Source organism: Podarcis gaigeae, assembly GCF_964106915.1.
Source record: "Podarcis gaigeae genome assembly, chromosome: 4".
In the NCBI taxonomy this organism is placed as follows: Eukaryota; Metazoa; Chordata; class Lepidosauria; order Squamata; family Lacertidae; genus Podarcis; species Podarcis gaigeae.
Genome location: NC_139677.1, coordinates 75,242,241 through 75,266,548, shown reverse-complemented (window position 1 = coordinate 75,266,548; position 24,308 = coordinate 75,242,241). Strand labels below are relative to the sequence as shown.

The following is a 24,308-nucleotide window of genomic DNA, read 5'->3' as shown; positions in this document are numbered from 1 at the left end:
TTAGAATTCTCTGGATTTATAAGAGTCCTTAAGTAACTCAGAGAGCAGACTCAAAGGTTGGCAACGGAAATGGCAACGCAACCAGTATCTTATAGCGCTAGCCCACACCCAACATTCCATCTTGTGTATACCTAGTTCTTCACACATTGTCTCATACTTGATTGAACTTGGGAGCCCCAGGATATGTCTCAAGAAACTTGAGAGCGTATTTTATCTAAATAACTATTATATGCTTGTATCCATATTGGGATCCTAAAAAGTAGCTGAGATGACACTTTAGCTTGAAAAATGTGTGCATTTTATATTAATTGTTTTATGTTTTCATTGTGCGTGCTCATCACCCAGATATTACAGGATGAGCAGCATGTTTATAAATATAATAACAAAATAAAATGTTTACATTGAGATGCTATACAAATCTAATCAGAAATAAGTCCCACTAAGCTCAACAGAGTTTACTGCCACATAGGTCATCAGGGCAAATGGGGCACTACCCCATCAACTTCAGGTAGCCCCCACTTATATTGAGTCCAGGGGGTGGCACTGGCTGTCACCTTCCTCTTCCTTAGTCTCAGTGTTACCAATGTAGAACTCAGTCAGGTAAAGAATGGAGGCAAAACTAGATGAGCAGGGGGGCAAATTAGGAGGTAGCAGCAACTGATCAGGAGGATGCAAGAGGGATGCAGATGACAACAGACCCACCCACCTCAGAAAAGCATGCATTTGCAATCCTGACATTCCCACAAAGCAAGGAAATCCTGCAAGTGAGCTTGCCACGCCTTGTCTTTAAAAACATGGCTTGTGGGGTGTGGAAACAATTAGGGCATTATCATTGTTTACATCCAGTTCTTAGCATCTTGTCTGATTCCTGAACTCCTGAACTGTCTGATTCCTGAACTCCTGAACTGTGTGTCTGCTGCCTAGCTGGTACTGTTACATGCTTGAATAAATATCCCCCCCCCCCACCTTCCACATAAGAATCTCTGTCTGTGTGTGCTGGGAAGGAGCCAGGACAGTTCAGCATTTTTAAAGAAAAAGAGTAAAGAATAAATTAAAGAGCATCACACCTTCTCCCCTTCAGTTGCTATCTGGATGGCATTTGGGATGAGCCGAGCTGTCTTCTCTTTTGTCATGAAGGTGATATCCTTCAAGGCGATAGAAATCTGAAGTTTAAGAACACACATGAAGTAAAACAATGTAAGACCTCAGACGAAAGCTTTAAAGACATAGTATGTCATAGTATGTAAAACATTGGCTTTCAGACTTGCTATCCACAAGGAACCTTTTCTATATCAACTTGTCTGCAACAGAACCTTCTAGGTGTGGCAGAGAATTCCGGGCACAATAAAAAGTGGGGTGCAGATCACTTTAGGAAAGTAAGGACTAGCCCAAGACATTTTGCCACCTGAGTCAAAGGTGGGTCCCTCCCCCACCCCATGTCCAGAAGCCAGTCAAACTGGCAGTTAAATATCGCTTCAACATTGGCAATGGGACAGCATCTATCACCACACTTGAGGAAGTGCAAGGCCACCTCAGCCAGCCACCTCACTTTGCCTAATGGTAGGTCAGTCCCAGTTTTGCTACCCGAAGTCATTGTCTCACTATGCCTGATGAGAGGGTCAGTCCTGAGGAGTCATTGCAGGCACATGCACACACACACACACACACACACACACACACACAGGCCTTACTGTGGTCTCCCATCGGAAGATGTTGCTGTGGAAACAGAGCCAGTTTTCAGAAAGATACAGGCGTCCTTGAAGGAGGATATCCTTCTGGAGAGCACAGGCATAATCTAAAAAGGGAAATGATAAAAGAGTGTATCTTTTTAACAGAGCTCAGTTAAACTCATGATTTAGCTTAGCAGCAATGTTGTGCTCCTAAGGAACTTCAAGCAGCTTTAAGTATCTTGTGGGTGGTTGTTAAAATGGAGGAAATTTTCTTCATTTGTCAGAGGGATACCTGAAACATTTCATATTCTGAGCAGCTTTAGGGAAAAAAACCTTTTAAAGAACAGCGTACAACTATTTTAAGATGTGAGGAAAATTAACACGTGCTTCATTCCTCAGTAAACCTACATGCTTGGCAAAACTTCAAAAACAGGTTAAGGAAAAAAGGCATTTCTGTGCTGGAACAGGGATATCCTTGAAACTTACATGCATATGAAGTCATGTATCTGACCATGCTCTTTTACAGAATGGTCATCAGGTTAAGCCTAATGTTGTCTGCTCATAGTATGGATGCCCACGGACTTACATAATTTAAAAGGTGAGCTCACTGTGGAAGTGCATTTGCCAGGTTTTATTTAGGTATATCATCTTCTCTCCCATAATGAGTTGAGCAGAAACTGGTTCTTCCAGTTTGCAACAAAAGATTGACTGGAAGCTGGTGACATCATTACTTCCAGAACCAGTTTTTCCAAGGGTTACACGCTTGAAGGCCAAACTGCTCCTAATGTTGTATGTGTGAATGCAGTGAATGTGTCCTCTTTTATTTTTAATAGCAGCTGCTGGGAGGAGCAGGAATGAAACTCTGTTACATCCTTTCCTTCCATTCCCATGGTCCTGATGTCAGACACAGACACACGTAAGTTACTGTAGGCCCCAGGAGGGAAACAGCCATTAATACTGGCATTAATAATGGCAATTTCCCTCCTGGAGAAAACAGCAGCTTTGAGGTATGGGCATTTTTCACAGGGATCATGACATGGAGAGAGAAGAGAATAAAACTTAAAACTGAAACCCTGCAAAGCACATATTCTGCTTTCCAACTCTGGCCCCTCCTCAAGATACCAAGATTTACCCAGTTCTAAAAATTTTCCTCCTGTTACAGGCAGATTGAGGAAGCAATCCAAACCCAAGATCTGCTGGGGTGAGCCAGGTTTGGAATAGGCAGATCTCCAGCTGAGTCGGGGCTCAGCTGGGCCTACATCAGCTGAAATTCCTCATCCTTGCTCAGATGGATGTATGCCAGTTTAAGTCATCCATCCCAACTAAGGGATTAAAGGTAAAGGTAAAGGGACCCCTGACCATTAGGTCCAGTCGTGACCAACTCTGGGGTTGCGGCGCTCATCTCGCTTTATTGGCCGAGGGAGCGAGCGTACAGCTTCTGGCGAACCAGAACAGCGCACGGAAATGGCGTTTACCTTCCCGCCGGAACGGTACCTATTTATCTACTTGCACTTTGACATGCTTTCGATCTGCTAGGTTGGCAGGAGCAGGTACCAAGCAACGGGAGCTCACCCCGTCACGGGGATTCGTACCGCCGACCTTCTGATTGGCAAGTCCTAGACTCTGTGGTTTAACCCGCAGCGCCACCTGCGTCCCTAACTAAGGGATTAGCAAAGGCTAAAAAGAGCCATTCTGGAAGAGAGGCAGGGGGAGACCCAGTGTCTTTTTTCTAGAAAAACAAGTGCCAGTACCCACCATGAAGTTACTGTAACAAGTGCCATACTTTTAAAAAGAGGTGCCGGTACTGTATACCCTTGAGTACCTCCTGAGGAGAAAAGCACTGGGGAGATCTACAGTAACCCATTGCAAACTCTGTTCAGCTCGGTCACCCACAGGAAGTGACACTGGCAAAAAAGAAGAAGAGGAGTTTGGATTTTATATCCCGCTTTATCACTACCCGAAGGAGTCTCAAAGTGGCTAACATTCTCCTTTCCTTTCCTCCCCCACAACAAACACTCTGTGAGGTGAGTGGGGCTGAGAGACTTCAGAGAAGTGTGACTAGCCCAAGGTCACCCAGCAGCTGCATGTGGAGGAGCGGAGACGTGAACCCAGTTCACCAGATTATGAGTCTACTGCTCTTAACCACTACACCACACTATTTTAAAGGCTTGTTTTCCCTCTGCTAGGCTCAGGCCACCTCAGTCATCAGTAGCCCCTGTCCTTCAGGGGGTAAATTACACAGGCATAATATACCCCAGCATAAATCATTCTTGCTTCTTGCAGCTCAGATTGCCCTGCCCATTTTACAAATTGTTCAGACTTCACACTGAACTTGAGCCCTAAAAGTAGAAACATATGAATGAATCTGCATCAGTATCTACTGCTATCCAAAAACCACACATTTTTGCCACCACCTGTTCCAAAATAAATTGCCTCCGTATCACTGGAACATGGCAATCTGAACAGATAAAACAAAAACTTTCAGGGATTAGGACTCAAAGGCCGCTTTAATAATTTGAGCCTCTCCTTCAAATGCACTAGCTCTGAGTGGGACAGGCTTTCTCCCTATGCAGACAGTGCTTCTCTCATTGAGGAATAATTATTTCCAAACACTATGCATTCTAATTTATTTATCTACGGTATGTTAAAAGCTTCTATACCGCTTCTCAAAGCCAAATTGCCTAACAAATCAGTTTACAAATCAATAAGCATATACAAACGAAGCAGTACAAGCATTGAAAGCCAATTACATCCAAAAATAGAATACAAAACTAGCACAGAGCAAGCAGTCCTTTTAATTCAGCATCAAAAGTTGACCTTAAAAGGGCATGATTTAAAAAGGGGGGGTTGCTGTTTAAAAGTTGTTAAAGGCCTACCTAACATCACTCAGAGCAGAATTCCAAAACCGGGAGACCGCCGCAGAAAAGGCAGTGTTCTATGTACCTGTAAGCCTAATAGTTTTTACAATAGGGCTGCCATACGCCCTATTATCCTGGACATCACCGGGATTTCAAAGGTAGAGATGACATCCTTGGGGAATTTCCAAAATGTGATGCTTTGTCAATAACTTTGGGGTTTCCCTAAGGAAACCTGGTTTTTTTTTCCTTTTTGAAATATGGCAACCCTATTTCACAGGCACCTGAGTAGTATGAGGGTATGAGTAGGTTAATGTGTGTGCATGCAGTCCATAATATAACCTGGTCCCAACCATTTAGGACTTTAATGTCATCACCAGCACTTTGAATTGGGCCCAGAAACACACTGGTAACCAGCGCAATTGGCTAAGTATATGTTTAACATATACCTCCTGGCCCCAGTAGCTAGACAGCTGCATTCTGTACTAGTTGTAACTTCTGAACTATCATCAAATGCAAGCCCATGTAGAAAGCTTCGGAGTAGTCTAGCCTGGCAATCTCTAGTGCATGAATAATTGTGGCATGGCTCAACGTCTCTTAATAGGTTCACGGCAAACAAACTGAAGCTGATAAGAAGCAGTTTCAGCCCCCACAATCTGGGGGCTGCACACCCAAGCTTGGTCTTTCAGGGCGAGTGCAGTTCCATCAAGGATTGGTTGAACACCTCCATCTAGGGTAATCTGCTTTCCTATTCACAGCATATCTGTTTTAGCTGGCTTAAGCTTCAACTTTTAGGAGTAAGAAGGAAGGCTTCAAGGACAGAGGGCGTGGTGTCATTGAGAACTGTGCTTTCGGCCTTTTTTCAGATTAAGAACTACAGTAGCTCTCCTCCCATTCTTTGTTCTTTAAAAGGTTTTGCTCCTTTTTTATCATATGTAATAGCTCCCGACTTCGCGTCACATATTGGAGAATAACAGTTGATACTGCTGTAGAGTGCAATACAGTAAAGCTTTAAGGTCAGAGTAGGAAACATTTTAATGAATAACAACATTTCCTTTGAATACAATACTATGACTTTGCACTGTCCTTGACTAGTCAAACTTGCATTCAGTGCAGCCCATGCCTAATCCGGCTGTTTACTCTTCAAATTCAGAATGGTTGTCATATGGAAAGTATGCCGCACACAAAGAGCCAAATTGCTTGCTTGCTTTCCTACACCAGTGCAAACGGCAGCTTGGAATTTTAGAATAAAGTGGAATTGTTTACTACAGACCATACTAATTCTCTATTGGATATGGGCTATTTTAAAGCTTCAGATAATGTTTCAGTAAGGATGTCTTAAAAATGAGATCAAGTTAGCTTGTGTCATGGGTGCATTTGAAAGCTGTGCAAAATACACAAGGGAGCTATGGAGGATTTGCAAAGGGATGAAATGAAAGGGCAGGGCCTTGTTGAACATTCTGAGAACAAAAGGCAAATACATCCAGAAGATTAAAGAGCAAAATGTCAGCGCTGTTCAAGCACAGAGAAATTAAAGGCAAGCAAGCAAGGCACAAATGAAATGAAATTAGCAAGAAGATGTTCTGCAAGTACAAATGAACTGGAAACTGACTGCCCCCCCCCCCCCAAGATCTCTTCTTAATCTGCTGTTTGAACTTCTTGAAAATGTTTCAACATTATGGCAAGGTCCAGAGTTCCAAGGCTAGGGATGGACAAATATGTCAGTTTTGGTTTCTCTACATTTCTCATTTTTCTTAACATCAGTTAAGTTCCCTTTTTAAAAAAATAAGTCTTCATGAAAATTCACCAGCATTTCAGTGCTAATTCCTCCTAATAGCATATACACATTTCTGTATTCAATTTGGTCAGATACATGCATTTTTGCAAAGCAATTTCTCCTAATATAAACCATCATTGTAGACATTTTTATGCACACTTTACCCTAGAATGTGCATTTTTATGCATATTACCTAACTGGGGAACTGCATTGCAAAATTCTGAAAAGTGTGAATTTCAAAGAACAGTTGGGTTTCAGTTTACATACTGGGGAAACCCAGCCAGATGGGCGGGGTATAAATAAATTTATTACAGTGGTACTTTGGGTTAAGTACTTAATTCATTCCGGAGGTCCGTACTTAACCTGAAACTGTTCTTAACCTGAAGCACCACTTTAGCTAATGGGGCCTCCTGCTGCCACCGCGCTGCTGGAGCCCGATTTCTGTTCTCACCCTGAAGCAAAGTTCTTAACCTGAAGCAGTATTTCTGGGTTAGCGAAGTCTGTAACCTGAAGCGTATGTAACCTGAAGCGTATGTAACCCGAGGTACCACTGTATTAATAATAATAATAATAATAATTTATTTCAGAAAGCATGCTTCAAGGAAGGCGTCCTTTAAGTTGTTTCATTTTCTTCACAACAAAGCATTCAGTATTTTTGGCATTACGTTTCCAGGTTACAAGGTTCAAATTTGCTTCGAATATAAAAATGCAGCTTGTAGCTCCACTCATAGGATGAAACGTTTCCCTCTTACCTACTACAAGCCTTTCCAAATCTGGCAGGTGCGAGAATTGTCTCTTAAATTCCTCATTCCTATATTTGTAAGTGGAGCTTGAGATCTGCAAAAAGAAAAGGTTCAAGAAAAAAAGGGGTTTTTGTGTTTTATTATCATCAAAGCCTTGCAGAAAAACAAGTGTCAGAATTAACGCAAGTGCACAGTGTCCACACCCAGTGAATTAACCATGCACTGTTGCCTTAAGCACAACCCAGTCTCCAGCCTTCCCTTTGATCTGGCAGAAACCCTCCTGAAGTTCTGACGCCCCCTGAATCCCAGCCATGAAGTTGTACATGGAGTTTGCATGCCATACCCAAGGTTTAACAGACAACACAAAAGGAAATTACTGTTATCATCTCATTTTGCCATGTGCACTTATGAAATATAGCAGTCTGAACGTATCATAGATATTAATGCAAAATGCAAAAGCAGCTGTACTCTGCTATTGGAATCCTGGCTGCCTTCCATCTGTAGAAACGTGCACAAGGCTGAGATGTGGATGTGAGATAAAGCCACAGAATGTGGGTGTGAGATAAAGACTCCGCCTATGTGGCTCAGGACATCTCAGGCTGTTTCCAAGGTGTGGAAAGGAGCTGTGCTGTAGCAACTCCCACATTTCCAAGGTAGCATAAGAAGAGGTCATAGAGGCCTTCCCTGGTAGAAATAGCATGTGCAAGTTAGTACATCACTTGGGATTCTGGAAGCGGCAGCTCAGCCCCTGACAGAAAATGACATTCCATGAGGACCTAACTAGCGTCCTTCCCTTTCTTGTGCCCAAGCATGGGGAAGCTCTGGCCCAAACACTAGGCCTATGGATTTGACCTGCAAGGCCATTCCGGGCAAACTGCACCCAGCTGCCAATCACGTGGTATCATACGACATCAGGCACTGAGATCTGCTATTTCCATAAGCACAAAGTGCTAAAGTAAGCAATAAGGGAACTCATATCTTTAGTCTTGGCACCGTGAGACCACAGCGCTAAGATCGGAGATAAGCCTCTGCCTAGTTTTTTTAGAAGATGCAAACAAGAAAAAAGGCCTCTTCCTCTACCTAAAAAGGCAACTGGCAAAGACTTATATCCAATTAAGATAAGCTTCTACTACTGCTTTCTGAATATAAAAGAAAAAGCAGATCTCAGAGATGTGGGACTTTAGAACAAACATTGGAGATGTGCCTGTGCCTGCTACCATGGCTTTGAACTTTAGAGTCACCTAGCATCATATGATTCATACGACATCCATAATTAACAGGTGGTGGTCCTCACCTTTCTTTCAAGTCTAAAGAGTATGGCCCAGTTCTGGATCCACTACTCCAGCTTTACCTTTTACCTAGTTCTTCCCCCACCCCTTCCTTAAGCTAAACTGTTTCAGAATATTGGTGCAAAATGATGGGCAAGATTCAACTAAATAGTTGTGCTGTTAGAAACCAGCACAGCAAGTCCCACTAGTGCAATAAGACTTTCCCTCTTCTCCCACCCCCCACCCCCGGAAAATCAGCTCGGGATGTGTGTGTCAGGAGAACACCCAGAACAGCATGTTGGGGGGGGGGGGTTAGAGGGGAGAGTGTTCCAAACAGCCAAGCAGAAATACTTGCACTCATCTAACAGCTACTTTGAATTCCACCCAACATCTTTAATGTAGAAGTGGAGAACCTGTGGAATTACCACCATCCCTCACCTTAGTAGCCTGCTGGCTAGGACTGATGGGAGCTGAGGTTCAATACCTGGAGGGCCACAAATCCCGTCCACCCTGCTTTAATAGATTCAGCCAGAAATCTCACAGAATAAGTGGCAAACACTGGCCAGGTCCTACTAATTTTCCTCTATGTTTAATAGTGCAGAGGATTAATATAGATGCTGCATGTATTCTGTTCATTCTTGCAGGTCATCATGTGAGATATACATCATTTTAGAGTTCTTTAAGCTCCCTTTGGAACACCAAAGAGGATTTCTCCACTAGAAAGCCGATTCACTGTAATTGCCCCTGGGTAAACAAAAAACTTCTGCAAGCACGCTTAGATTATCACAATACTCAGGCCAAAGCAACACTGCTAAAAATCAGCACTCCAGGGGAGTCTTTTCAAAGCTAAAACTGCACAAACTAAATCTCTTGAGCCTCAGCACTGCTAAATCACACCAGGCCTCATCTACAAACCGCTTGCAGGTGTATAAATCTATGACTGTTTTCCCATAAACTGAACAAAGACTACCAAAAATGCAATTGTTTCTAAGCAGAAGATACAACGTCTAAGACAAAGAGAAAAGATATATAGCTTAAAATCGTGGAAAAAGCAGTGGAATGTGTAGGATCTTAAATACGTAAAGCTTTTTTATCTTGTGTCTTGTATTCTTCAGCATAATCCACATGCTGCTTTTTCCAGGCATAATGATATTTTAGTACAAAAGGTATGTTTGTGGTGGAAGGACAATTAAGATACTCTGCTTCAGTTGGAATTAAGGCGATTAAAGTCAGGAAAACAGCAAAAGGAAGGGTAACTCCTTCATACAGCGCTTAGTTGGGACTATAGCATCCACTCCCACAAGAGGTGGAGATGGCCACCAACTCTGATGCCTTTAAAAGATTAGAAGAATGACTGTGTTCTATGTCTGCTTTCAGAGGCACTGTGACTTTGAATGCCAGTTGCTGTCCACTGTTGACTGGCAGCAGCTCTAGAACCCGGGGCCCTCCATATGTTGTTGGATTGCATTTCCCATCATCCCCGTCCAATGGTCATGCTGTGGCTGATTGAAGCTGGAGCCCAACAACCTCTCCAACAACCTCTTTTGGAGAGTCATTCCTGCTCTAGCAGCTCTGAAACAAGTGTCTTTCACATCATCCGCCACCTAAGATGCTAAAGTTTAAGCTTGTGACCTTCTGGGTGCAAAGCATGTGCTCTATGGTTCTCTCCACGGACAATCTCCTGCATCAAATCTAGTCCTTGCACAAGTGCACACCCCCTCCCTGAGCCCCTTCCAGTGCAGCCATTAAATTGGAAGCTTCCACTAGTGGTTCATATTAACCATGGTTTAGTGTTATGTCTGAACAGTAAAGTGTGGTTAATCGTAAATATATGTCACCTTCATAACCTATTGTTTGAAGCTGGCTTGCTTCTACTCATCATAGCTAGAACTAACTGTAGTTTGTCAGGGTTCAGACATCACCACAAAGCAGCATTCAGTTTCCAAAGTCCTCCTTGCCACTGTGGGGGTGGACAGAGGCATACTTAGGGTCCCTAGTGCGCTTGTGGCAAGGAGTTGCATTAGCACCCTCTGCAAAAAAAATAATCATTTTACCGTAAGGGCGGGAAGCTTCTTCCACGTTTTATCTCACCACAACACCTATATGTCCTACACTCCAAAGTCTGATAGGTGATGTGTGTGTGTGTGTGTGTGTGTGTGTGTGTGTGTGTCCACGTGGAGGGCAGTTTTGCCAACCCCTAAGTACACCTCTGCTGGTGGAGGAAGGGAAGAGCATGTGAGCCCAAGGCTCCTTGTGGCTCATCCTCATAATACCAAGCCATGGTTTATTTTTACACGGCTCACGCCTGCTTTATCTCTCTCACATGCTGCAGCTTTCCTAATACCTTTTATTAACATTTTTTTCAGGGGAGTTTTTAATGTGTGACATTTTAGTGAATTTTTGGTCTCTGTGGAAGCCGCCCAGAGTGGCTGGGGAAACCCAGCCAGATGGGCAGGGTACGAATAACAAATTATTATTATTATTATTATTATTATATAATGTAAATATTATACAGGAGCTTGGGCACCCTGCATTGTTTATTGCTCTCAGAATCAGCACCTAAACCTAGAGAGCCCTAGCAGAACTGCTCACTTGCTTACTCTCCTTCCGTCTCTCATTCAAGAAAGAAAGTTTAAGATACTTAACTTTCATAGGTCATGTGGCTCTTTCACCAAATTTGGTACTGTTCAGTCTAGAAAATAGGTGTCGTTAAATGTGCAAAGATACTGCTGATGCACACATATACGCCACCTTCTTAATATATGCGTGGCTGTCATTTCGTGACCACAATATCAAGGTGTGTGAATGAGCCATCGCAGATCCACCATTTATAAAAAGAGCTTCAACTTCACCTCAGATAAAATGTTTTTTCGCTAGAGCCAGCTGCACATCCAGATGAGAATCAGCTGAACTGAAACATCTCTATCCTTCAAGCTTTAGAAGAACCAGGCCTGTGTGTTCTACTTACATGCATTTTCTGTTCCTCTTCATTTCCCCTGAGCTGCTCTGGAGAGGATAGTCTCCTAAGCAGAGGGCTCTCTTCCAGAGGGCTAATGGCAGACAGAGGCCTGGGCATTAGTGTGATTATGTCCCAGTCTTTGGCTCAGCCCCCCTGTTACTTGTAGAGGCTGAAGGAGAAAGATTTTGAAAAAAAATCAGATTAACTGTGCAGTGTTTGGGCAGGTGAGATTTTTTTGCCTTCAATCAGACCAGGAAAACATTCCCAGTAGAATCAGATAAGCTAATTTTCAGAAACATTTATGCCAGATGACACAACATCAATAACCATTTTTGTTAAGATTCAGATTAACTAAACACAGTAGTAACTAAGAGAATAGTATTACTTCACCAGGTACACAAGAGAAACAAACCATTCAGGGTCACATTGCAGAGTATCTTAGAAACCATGCTCCCAGGGGGTCTGGCGTGGCCCTTGCCCCTTGACAGGGTTCGGACAAAGGCAAGGTGAGCCCCTGGATTCCTTCAACGGAATTCCCTAGCAGCAGCAATGGAGGGGCAGGCACAGCCAACCACGTCCCCTCCGCAAAACATTGAACCAAATGCCTAGCCACCAACTTTAGAAAGTTGTGATGATTTGATACACAGTAGGCAAAAACCAAGTGGCACCAGCCAATCAGCCAAATGGCAAGATTCCTACCAGGTCCCTGCTCCAAAACAGACGACCCCTAGACAGGCATAGCAAGGCCAAAGAACAACCCTAGATATAGGAAGAGGAGGGCAGCTGATCCGCTGCACGTCGCAAGAAAGAGAAGCTCTCCAGCGATGTGCAGCAGCTTAAATAGCCCCTCAGCAGCCAATAGCCATCCCAACAAGCCGAATTTCTGCCCCAGCGACAGAGGGGCAACCAATGGGGTGTTGTGGCTATCCAAACGGTCCCACTCCACAACAGAGAGGCAGCTTACGGTGATCTCACCGCAACACGTGCCCTCCATGATGGAGGACATGACTTCTCTTTGGTAGAAAAAGGAAATACATTTCTGATGCCTTACACCTTGCTTGAGATATAATTTTTTTCACATATTAGCTGTTTTTTCATATGATGCTGAGTGGCAAAGAGTACCAGGCCACAAATGTATTTTGTATAAGGTTCAATTACTCAAGTAAATCCCAAAAACTAGTTCTTCCAGATAAGTAAAGCAATCCTTCAACAGCCTCCCAAACCAAAGTATGGATGAACACACAGAGATATGTAAAGGAGCTTTTCAATAAATCTGCATCCTGCCTTATCCGTATTTTGACTCTTAACCACATCTGTAAATACTTAACAATCACTTCCCTCCTGATTGGGAAGGTGATAGAAGGCATCTGAAAATAGTGTTTCTAACATGACTCATCTAGGCCTCAATACCCAGTGCTCCACACTGGCAGCACTGGTGTTATGACAGGGTGGCTGATCATACTTCCGCTGTGATCTAATTATGTACAGAATCTCCTTGCTTCCGCCACCCTTGTAATTTGCACCATGATTTTCATAAAGCTTCTCTAGCTCTGAAGAAATAAGGTTTCTGTTTCTCATAAATTAGGGGTTTTTAATATATATACATATTTATTGCAAGCCAAAGAAAACAGTTATTTAAGAAGACTAGAAAATGTTGTTTCCTGTTTTAGAAAGTTCCTTCACTTGATATACAGAAACAATAACCACATGGCACACAACAACTTAAAAAGCTGTGCACTTATATTTTGCAGGGCAATGGGCTACCTATTCATGCCAAGTACAGACGCTATGGTGAAAATAAAACCAACTCAAATTATGCCATCCGCCTATACTGTAGCAATAATTTTTAACATTTGAGATCATACCCTCAAATGTGCTTAAAAGCAAAAGCAAAACCACAAAGAACCCACATTTAAGATGTTTTTCATCGTTGCCTGGCAGCATAAAACTCTTAAATACTTAGGAGTGGGTGATTTTGTTGTTGACGCTTTTATGTATGAGTATTATCTGAACTGAATCTAAAACAATTGCTTTAGTTTTCTTGGCTTTATTTTCACCATGGTTTATGTAGCAGGAATTAAGGCAATTCTGGATCACACACACACACACACACACACACACACACACACACACGTGGTCTAAACCACAGAGCCTAGGACTTGGCGATCAGAAGGTCGGCCATTCAAATCCCCGTGACGGGGTGAGCTCCCATTGTTCAGTCCCTGCTCCTGCTAACCTAGCAGTTCGAAAGCACATCAAAGTGCAAGTAGATAAATAGGTACCACTCCGGCAGGAAGGTAAACGGCATTTCCGTGCACTGCTCTGATTCGCCAGAAGCGGCTTAGTCATGCTGGCCACATGACCCGGACGTTGTATGCTGGCTCCCTCGGCCAATAAAGCGAGATGAGTGTCGCAACACCAGTCGTCCACGACTGGACCTAATGGTCAGGGGTCCCTTTATATACATACTTATATATGTGTGTATGTTTTTTTTTTTTGTGTGTGTGTGTGTGTATCTGTCTGTCTGACATCTTGTAGTTTTAGGATGGGAATTAAATCACCACAAGACACATAACATTCCGAGGTAAGCTCTCTCCAATGTCCTGCTAATTGGCAGAGAGAAACAGATATACTAGAGGGGTCAGAACAGACCCAGCAGAAGTCAATGAGCAGCATTTGTGCAAGATTCTCCGGTACCCATGCCATGCTTGCTTATTTGGGGGAATGACTTCCTCTGTATTATTGAGCCATGTACTGTAAATGTATTCTGAGAAATACATTATTGCCCGTTCTTTTGTATTCCCATTAAACCTCAGAAATATAAGCCCTCTGCAGCTATTTGTCCTTTATATGCCCAGAGCCATATGAAGTGTTGTTTGCAACTCTTTGACCACTGTCTCCCACAGCATCTGACAAAGAGACATGTCACACAGTGAATTTGGTGAGATTTCCCCAAGTACTGATCCTGACTTAGGTGCAGTTCTATACAGTCAGAGGTGAGTCAGCCCCACCAAACTCAGCAAGACTTGTTTTGAGGAAACATGGATAGAATATGGCTGTTGCAACAAACTTCACAAAATGCAGTTCCACTCAGGTGATGCTTTCTGATCATCTTTGTATTTGTGCTGGAAATCAGGATTCCTCCTTCCTGCTCAAATCACCTAACCTAGATATCCACATGTGGGTGTAACGTTAGCAGGGGGAAAAGGTGTGTCGGTCCAAATTGCATAGTCAATCCTCATAATGTATGAGGGAACTCAGCTGGCCTTCACATACTGAATTCTAACAAGTGTTATGTTATATTTAAACATTACAGCTGTGCATGTATAGCCTGCAGGGCTGACACACCCAGTACGCAAGGTGGGAGGGTACAGTTTTGCTCCTGCATTGCACAGAGAAAGAAATCCAGGAGGAAAGGGTTTTCCAACCCAGGCCACTGTTTTTCTGCAGGTTTTTCAAATTATGCTTTCCCCATGCCTCCATGGAAACAGCTCCTCTCTAATGCTATCTGTAACCAATGCTATGTACTCAAAGCTAGATAAATTTAATATTCAGGCACAATTCTCTGGGCTCCTTCCAACAATATTGCTTCACTATATCACAGAATAAATTTATATTAAAAATTAATTATCAATCCTAAAAGAGCTGAGCACATTGATATGCACAATGGCATTCTAGTCAAATTAGATTACGTCTGTCAACCTGTTAGAAGGAACATTTCAAATGTCTCAATTCAATGAAAGAGATTTAGGCCCAAAAAAATCCTGGAAACTGTAGTTTGTTGAGAGTTCTTTGGAAACCCTTATGTCTTCTTCAGCAAGCTACAATTCCCAGACTCTTTTAACAGTCAATACCCAGGGAACTCTGGGTATAGCAGTTCTGTGAGAGCAAGCAGTTCTGTCTTCTAGCAACTCTCAGCACCCATAACTAGTTTTCAGAATTAATTAAGAGAAGTCATGGCTGTTTAAAGTGGTATAATGCTTTAAATATATATTGTAGATGAGGCCTTAGTGTGTTCTGTGCCTCCCTTCATCTCCCTTAAGATATTGGATGCTCTTGTCTCAAAGTACACACTGGACTAGAAGACAATGTGACCAAAAAACCCCAACTGAACTAATAGGATGGATGCCTTTCAACCTTCATATAATGCTTGCTAGGAAAAACAAACAGCAGCAGCAGCTAGGCATACAGCACTGTTAAAAAAGTAGTCTGAATAGGGGACACACACACCAGATATAGCTAATGGTTCAGTTCAGTCAGACTCATAACAAGTATCTAATAAGTTTTAAATTCTTCTATACTCTTCAACTTAGTTCTTGCTGAGGTGCTAAAACTGTGTCTATGCCACTTCATTAATAGGTGGAAGCTCAGATTAATTTGGGCTTTTCTGCCCACAAACAAAAAGACCCATGCACATAGAAAACTAGTCACAGATAAACCCTAACGTCTTTTGATTTTTTAAACTAAGTAATATTGGAAAGTCTGATAGAACCTACCTTGAAAAGAAGAGTATATCCTCTAAGGGCAAACCAGCATCAAATCCACTGGGAGAATATTCCATTGTATGGGGCTGAGGTGTGTGTTGCGGCAAGCATGCCAACGTTTAGAAACATGGTCCGGTGGGTTTAGAGGTACGGTTTTGTTGTTGTTTTCACAGCTCCCTTAACTATATGAACAGAAGTACACTTGGGAAGATCTGTGCTTAGCCTAAGATGCCAGATCACTGTTTGGCAGGGTGTTAAAAGTCAACTGTTTTAAACGTTTGAGAGCATGCTGCCAGCAATTATATCATTCACGTGTTTGTTATGAATCAGGATGCAAGAACAGGTCGCAGTCAGCTGTGAATAACCCTGCCAGGTGTTACTGAGACACCTAATTAGCACAGCAAAACATGACAGAAAATGACAGTGCACTACAATTACAGTGGGTTGCAGTGCTTAATGTGTTAAGTGAGGTATGTTGCCACCTGATCTGGCTCATGCGCCTCCTACAGCAGCCTTCCCTAACATGATGGCTCTACAGATGTTTTGGACTACCATACTATGCTTAATTTTGTGAAATGACTGGGCATCACGAACCAACCATACCCAGTGCAAGGAGAGCTACTCTGCTTTACCTACCCAAATTATTAATTTTTTAAAAGGAAAAACAATAGACTTGTCACAGAACTCTTTGTATCCCACTGTGAAAGCCAGATTTGCAAAATCCACAAGTTACTAACCCACCTTTCATAGAATCATAGTGTTGGAAGGGATCAAGAGGGTCATCTTGTCCAGGCATAGGCAAACTCGGCCCTCCAGATGTTTTGGGACTACAACTCCCATCATCCCTAGCAAACAGGTCGGGGATGATGGGAGTTGTAGTCCCAAAACATCTGGAGGGCCAAGTTTGCCTATGCCTGATCTAAACCAACCCCCTACAATACAGGGATCTCAACTAATGCATCCATGATGGATGTTCTCATTTAACTGTTTTATAAATATTTTAATACTAGAAAATTTGTGGCCTCTATTGGATACAAGCATTTAAATGCATTTTAAGGCATTATTATCACACCCTTCTAGTTTAAATGCACTACACAGGGTGGCTTATAAGATATAAACATTACAAAAGAGTCAGGCTCAACAGCTAATCATCATGAAAGCCACCAAAGGGAAAGTGGACTTTTGGACTTGCAAGCACATCCTTCAACCTTTATTGCCATAAATGTTTTGTTTTTATCAATGATAAACCTTTTCAAGATTTTACAAGGATTTTTGGTATTTGATATTTTGGCCAAAATAGTATTATGGAAATCTACACTGCTTCTCTCTAAGTAACATTAGTGAATTTACAAGCAAAGTTTCCCAGCAACATCTAGTTGAAACCAACAGCCCTGGGGGAAAATCTGTGAGAATCCAGGTTCTCTTCTTACTTGGGTTTAACCACAATAAAAAAAAGGTCTCTAGAGGTGCAATTACAGCTTCATGGAAATATTCATAGCCCAACAACTAAGGCTTAATTAACAATTGCGTCCTACCTTTCTACATCATTATACAGATTAGCCGAAAACAACATTCCCTACAGAAATCTGTTTCCTGCTAGTTGGCCTCAAGAATCACTATTGGCAAGAATACAGAAATGAAACTTAAATCTCAGTTCCTTGTTCTAAATTTGCATGTTTACTACCCTTTAGGGCATTTTTTGAAAAAGAAAAAGGAATAGAATAGTCGATGTGGTCTCTCTGATGTATGTCAACCAAACCACTTTTAATTAGAATGAAATCACACCAACTATAAAATCCTATGCTTATTTACTCAGAAGCCAGTCTTAGTAGTTCTTTTCAAGCACTCTACTTGAATGCGATAATAAACATGTGTAGAGGAGCCACATTCACAAGTCTGCCCACTCAGTGGCCCCGCCCCTGTTATGGCACTGCCCTCTATTGTCTTCTTACTAGTCCTGTCCCCACGTGTTTGAAGGTCTGAAGTAAGGAGCTACAATATGAATGTAGACTCCCATGATTCGGAACCCTGCATGATACCCTTCTAAGGCTGCATTCACATAGCAGTCTAATTCATTTTCACAATGTTTCCCTGTTAATTTCCACATTATGTTTGAGCTATCTCATGATGTAAAACCCACTTCCAGAATATAATGCAAGATTACCACTCATTTCCATATTATTTGCAAACAGTTCTTCCCCCCTATAAGTAAATAACACAGAAATTAGCACTAAACTTGCACTATATTCCACTATAGGTCCAGTAGAGACTTCCATGTCGTGTGAACGCTCAGATATAACGTGGAACTTAACAGTTAGGGAGCAGTTGTGAAAACAGAATAAGTCACCATGTGATTGCAGCCCCAATTGCAAAGGGAAGCTGGGCACTTGCAGCAGGCCCTCTACTTCAGACTTTCCCCCACAGCATGTGGTTGGGCCAATGAAGACACAACAGCAGGAGTGGGGCATGGTCTCATTCTCCCATCACACAATTGTAAACCTATCATGGAAGAACAACTCAGAAAAGGCTGGTGTGTTTGTTCAACAGGCCTCATAAGTATGTTTAGGATTGCCGCCACAGTTTGATGCCTAATATTCAGAGCTTCAAGGCTCCACCAGAAATTCACAGAAGCAAGAAAGAATGGTTTTGCTAAACTCTAGTATAATGGATTTAAGATCTGTAGAGCAAAATTTGACGTTTCCACTACTAGCCATTTATTTAAATATTTATTTATTAAATTTGTATACTGCCCTTCATCTGTGGATCTCAGGTGAGGAGATTCCAGCTGAGGGAATGCTGTGTGATGCTGAGGATCTAGCACGCGACGAAAGATCTCAGCTCAGCAGCTGATTCACTTCATCAGCTCGGGTATTTAACTTCTGACTCAAATTTCCTATGCCAAGAGTATGATTAATAATTTAAAATTGTAATCAAGGATGGCTCAGATAATGCTTCCATGCCTGGAGCAGGTGAGCAAGTAGCACTGCCCAAGTGATCGGACTCCCCTGTTTCACAGTTTACAGGTAGAATGGATTTTAATACAGCAAGATTTTTAGCCTGTAGACTTAAGCCACTTAGAAATTATGACTTCTTAGGCCAAACTAAACATGACACCATTCACAAAATTAGCAGTTGGGTGAATAGCTTTTAAGTGTAAACATCAGGTACAGTGACCAATCCAGTCTGGGATCCAGGAACGTCTGGGATCCAGGAACTTTAACCCTTTGCCCCCTATGCTTCTAAGCAGATCACTTCCACCTGCAGTTTGTACTAGAAGTTTTTATTGGTGTGAATAGAATCGTTCCTTTCCCGTGTGCCTCCCCAATTCCAAATTAAGGATGCACTAAGAGAAAAGGGTTAAAGCCTCCTTCCTCCCTCTGCATAGCTTAGTCAATACAGCATGAGACTCTAATCTCAAGGTTGAGGGTTCGAGCCCCACATTGGGTAAAAGATCCCTACATCTGGGTCCCTTCCAAATCCCAGCTCTACAGTTCTATGATTCCCCTCACCAGATTCGCAGTCTGGGTCAGCGACCCCACTTCCCTGGCTTTGTACACCTACAAAACCAATCACACAGTTGTTTAACTTTGTAGTTTTGTTTCTTAATCAGCAGCAACTACAACTGCTGAATAATAATAAAGTCCAGTGGCACAGCACTGGAGTGTACTTATTTATTTATAAAAGCATTTTTATACCACCATATCCTAAAATATCACCATGGTGTACCATGATAAAACGTAAAACACCTTGAAAAAACAATACAAATAATTATTAAAGTGATTAGTTAATCCAACAGCCGCAAAGGCCTGTCAGCATAAAAAGGTATTCAAGAGAGGCCTTATGAAACTTCCATATTCTTAAGAACATAGGAAGAGCCTGCAGGATCAGGCCGATGGCCCATCAAGTTCAGCATCCTGTTCCCACAGTGGCCAAGCAGATGCCCATGGGAAGCTCACAAGCAGGATCAGAGTATTCTCCCTTTCAGCAAGTGGAGTTCAGAAGCATTACTGTATCCAACTATGGATCCAAAGCACAGCCATCAGGGCTAGAAGCTATTGATAGCCTCATCTCCCATAAATTTGTCTAATGCTCTTTGGTAGTCATCACTGCTCTGTGGGAGCAAGTTCCCTAGTTTGGCTATGCGCTGTGTGAAGAAGTACTTTCTTTTATCTGTCTTGAACCTTCCACCATTCAGCTTCCACACATTCTAGTGTTACGAAGGAGAAAAACTTTTCTCTAGCCGCTTCCTCCATGCCACGCATATTTGTATAAACTTCTACCATGTTACCTGTTACTTACCTTTCCTCTGAACTAAGAAGTCCCAAACACTTCGACTTTGCCTCATAGGAGTATCGCTCCATCCTGCTGATCATTTCGGATTCCCTTTTCCGAACCTCCTCCAGCTTTACAATACCCGTTTTGAGGAGAGGCAGCCAGAACTGTACACAGTACAGTTGCACCATAGATTTGTGTAACACAGCATTATAATATCGACACTTTTATCTTCAAGTCCTTTCCTAACAATTCCTAGCATGAAATTTGCCATTTCACAGCTGCTGTGCACTGGAGCAACTTCTTCATTGAGCTATCTACTGTGACCACAAGGTGCTGTTCCTAGTAAGGCACAGCCAGTACCATGAGCATATACACGAAATGGAAGATTTATTTTGTGTCCCAATATGCAACCCTTTACACTTGTGTATGCCAAATTGCATGTGTCGTTTTACTGCCCATTCCCTCAATTTAGAGAGGCCATTTAGAGCTCTTTGCAATCTCTTTTTGTTTTAATGACCCTGAACAATTTAGTATCATCAGCAAACTTGGCCACCTCACTGCTCACCACTAACTCTAGATTGTTAATGTACAAGATAAATCAGTAAGCAAGCCCTGCAAGCTTACAGTGCTGCTGTCGATGACTCAGTATGAAATACATTAGTGAGGTCACTTCTCTTCAAGTCAACATACACACAGTGATCATTACAATCTCCCCAAGCTGAAAGAAGGGATTGGCTTATTCAAACTGTTATAGAATGCAGGTTGTCTTGGAATACAGATCACTCATACATAACAGAGAACCCATGGAATTACCCAAAAGCTCCAGTCAGCATTCCAGTTGTATGGAGGGGAGGCTTGAATTTTCTCTGTACACACACTAAGGTTTTCCTCCGAGTCCACCAACAGCTGACTGATAAGGCCATGATCCACTTCTTGAAGTGCCTGTGAACAAGGAATAAAAGTGTGCAGCTTAATAAACTGGAGTAAAATACAGCATTTCTAGCTAAACCTCTAATGCTGTGGATAAGCCATGAGGAACAAGGAAGGAACATTTCCAATCTACTTTGGTCTAATTAGGTTATAGCATTTCAAAGTCTTTTACCCCTTGATTAGTTCATTGCATGCACATTATGCCTTTCATTTGTTGCACATGGGCTTCACGTCTTCAGTTAAGGTTCCACTAATTCAACCAGCACTCAAACTCCTATATGATATATCTGGAGGGAAATTTATTTTTACCCATCCTCTCTTTCCATTCCAGACAGCATGTTCATTGTCAACTGTAAATGCTGCTCATAGTGTTGCTGTAAGACAGCCCTGGACATCCACTGCATTTCCCCTTTGCCGACACATGCTGCAGAATCCTAAAGGTGTTTGAGAGGATTGTACCACTTCAGACTACAGGTGGGGTGGTGGTGCCCTGGGTGAATGCTCTGTGTCTTAACTACTTACAAGGAGAAAACAAACAAGATGGTTCAGTAATTTCCTTCCCGCAAGCGGAGATTTGCTTGTGTGTGTATTTTTAAAAATGATTCCGTACCTACAGTCTGAAGTGATACAAACTTTAGCCCGTTCTACAGCCTGTGTAGATCAGACTATAATCAGCACAGCATTAAGAAATACTACCTTTATTTTGTTAACTTTTTATGTGGGGCGTTTGCCTCCCCCATTCTCTGAAGGTATGTGCTTTCTCACTTTGCTACTGCAGAGCAGGATCACTCAGCTGACCACAGAAGGTTTTAAGTTCTTCTTAAAAACCAGCAAAGCTAACCATCTAACATCAATATCCGCCATTTTGAGAATATTTAGCTTCGGAGTCTGGGAGTTTAATTCTCTGGAACAGTGAAGCTTTTCAGCCCAATGGCCACATTCCCTTCTAAGCAAGTGGTGGGTGGGGCCAGAAACAAAAGTGGGCGGAGCAACAAATGTTGCTTTTATTTTTGTGCAGTAGTTTGGTTTGCACATGCACTCATATCCCTCTGTCCTCCATCCAAATGAACAAAAAGCATTATCAAAAGTCAAGGGCGTATTCTAACCACACAGAAACACTTGAGGAGGGTGTGAAGCAGGTCACACACCCCATGCCTGTTTTTTTAATTTTCTTGCATGTGCTAGAGAGGAAAAAATATAGGGAACTACTAAGCCATAATTCAGTGTTTCTTTAAAAATGAAAACTGCAGTACAATACCCTTTATATGTAAATAGCATAAAATAAATTTGACACTGAAAAGGAACACACAGGATTATCACCACAGGACCAATATATAAGTAAAGTATGCTGGTCCACATCATGCCTCAAGACTCTTGACCAAAGACTGCCAAGATAGCTCAGTCAGTTGAGCATGAGACTCAATCTCAGGCTTGTGGGTTCAAACCCAACTCTGTGATTCTATGAGTAAACAGTGGAGTTGGTAGGAACAAATATATTTAAGGGAAAGTACAGTATATGAAGATCCCAAGGGTGGACAAGAGAAACAGTGCTCTTTAGAAAATCAGCTTTGACCCAGCTTAAATAGGATTCTTAATGTATTATACAGTCAAACCTTGGTTCCCGAATGGCCTAGTTGCCAAACAAATTGGCTCCTGAACGCCGCAAATCTGGAAGTAAGTGTTCTGGTTTGCAAATGTTTTTCGGAAACTGAACATCCGACGCAGCTTCTGCTTGAGCGCAGGAAGCTCCTGCAGCCAATTGGAAGCCATGTCTTGGTTTTTGAATGGTTTTGGGAGTTGAATGGACTCCCAGAACGCATTAAGTTTGAGAACCAAGGTACCACTGTGTATAAAAACGTATTCTAATGCACCAGCATTATAACACTATACAATTCCAACAGTATTTGCGAAAGGACAACCACATGGTAACGGCCGACAAATGTTTATTTTTAAACTTCTTTTGTAAACGAAGTTTACAAAAGTTAATAACGGCAGTGAAAGGTTTCATTTTAAATTCATTTGTAAATGTTTTCTGTGGAAGCATCCTCAGAACACTCCAGAGCTGAGGGGGGTGCGGGTGGTCAAAAAATAAAGGGCAAGGCATAGCCCTATCAGGTATGGAGTTTTTTAGCCCTCCTTTACAGGCTGGCTTACAACACACATAGCTTACACAGTCTATAGGATCAAAACGTCTTAAGAACTAGCATTTTAAAACAGGTTTATGTGCATATTAGGATTGTTCCTCCCTCTATTCCCCTCCAGGACTCCAGCACCATTTAACAGCTGTGTGACAGGCAGAAGTTCAACAAGTGAAGTTCTTCCTATTACTGGATCTGCATGGCAGGAAATTTGAACCCTTTTGCTTAAAGATACAGAATTCCTGCCAAGGAAAAAAAATGTTGGGCAGGAAAGAAAAAAACCCGTGACCCATAGCTGGGTGTTAAGGGGAGTAGCAAGCAGCACATTTTCCCTTCAAAGGGGGAAACTTTTAGACCTCAAACGTCTACCTACTTTATCAGCAACGACTACCGATAGCTTGCAAGAGAACAAAAAAGAAGCACCTGGCAGGAGAGGACTCTGAATACAGGGACGCTATTTGAAACCTCAAAGTCCGCAGCCATCCACTAATAGGCTGAAGAGCCTACTGTATTTAATTTTGCTTTTGCAAAATGGGGTCGGGGAGCAGAAGAAGCACAAGTGCAAAGTCAACGGGCAAAGATCGCAACGCTTACCATGGAGAGAAGAAAGAAGATGCAACCTGCAAGCGGGTTGTCTCAAAAATTAGCACCATAGGGCTGCTTGCAACGCCTCTCTCCCCAGCAATTTAAAGGGCCAGCAGCATTAAGCAAAATACACAGAGAGCGCGCGGAAAATGAGTTTCTCTCGCCTACGGCTACGAGAAGTGCCGGCTCCTTTCGAAGGAGGCGATTTGTCCGACCATTGACGCTTTGGCCGAGCCTGCCCTGTGCTGTGGAGATGTTTACACTGGAAGGTTTTTGCGAGGGAATTTTAAAAGTTGCACTTACTGAGTGTGCAATTTTTTATTATTATTTAGGACAAAAATAAGATCCAGGATGGCTGGGATTTCACCCCTCCCCTTGAATAAAAGGTTTGTTTTTCAAAGGGGGGTGGGGTTAAGACCCAACCATATTTACAAACGAATATCATCTTTCTCTCACTCTTATATACAGTGTACACATTGAAATATTGTGTTGTGGAGGCATTTTCATGGGCGGAGTATTCTCTCAAGTCTGGCGATATCTCCCTCACATGGGCGCAGCCAGGATTTTTGTTAGGAGGGGCAGACTTTTGTGGGGGGGGGGGGCAGAACCTCTGATTTGTACTGA

The 24,308-nt window shown here is 42.4% G+C and overlaps 1 protein-coding gene across 4 annotated transcripts in view; it reads right to left on the bottom strand.

The window, feature by feature from the left end:
- The window catches only part of GRAMD1C (GRAM domain containing 1C), a 58,208-nt gene extending 34,419 nt beyond the window's left edge, over nt 1-23,789 (bottom strand). The window contains exons 1-5 of one of the 4 annotated variants that reach the window (XM_083736693.1): nt 23,694-23,789; nt 20,845-20,973; nt 7,055-7,139; nt 1,692-1,795; nt 1,068-1,163 (exon numbers count right to left, since the gene is read on the bottom strand). In XM_083736693.1, the coding sequence (XP_083592819.1) occupies nt 1,068-1,163; nt 1,692-1,795; nt 7,055-7,139; nt 20,845-20,973; nt 23,694-23,696 (417 nt within the window). In that variant the 5' untranslated portion in view covers nt 23,697-23,789. Of the gene's footprint in view, nt 1-1,067; nt 1,164-1,691; nt 1,796-7,054; nt 7,140-11,281; nt 11,442-15,768; nt 15,986-20,844; nt 20,974-23,522; nt 23,598-23,693 lie in introns of those variants that run through there. The other 3 variants (XM_083736692.1, XM_083736695.1, XM_083736694.1) reach the window with 3 other exon arrangements.
- Between the last annotated feature and the right edge of the window lie 519 nt (nt 23,790-24,308).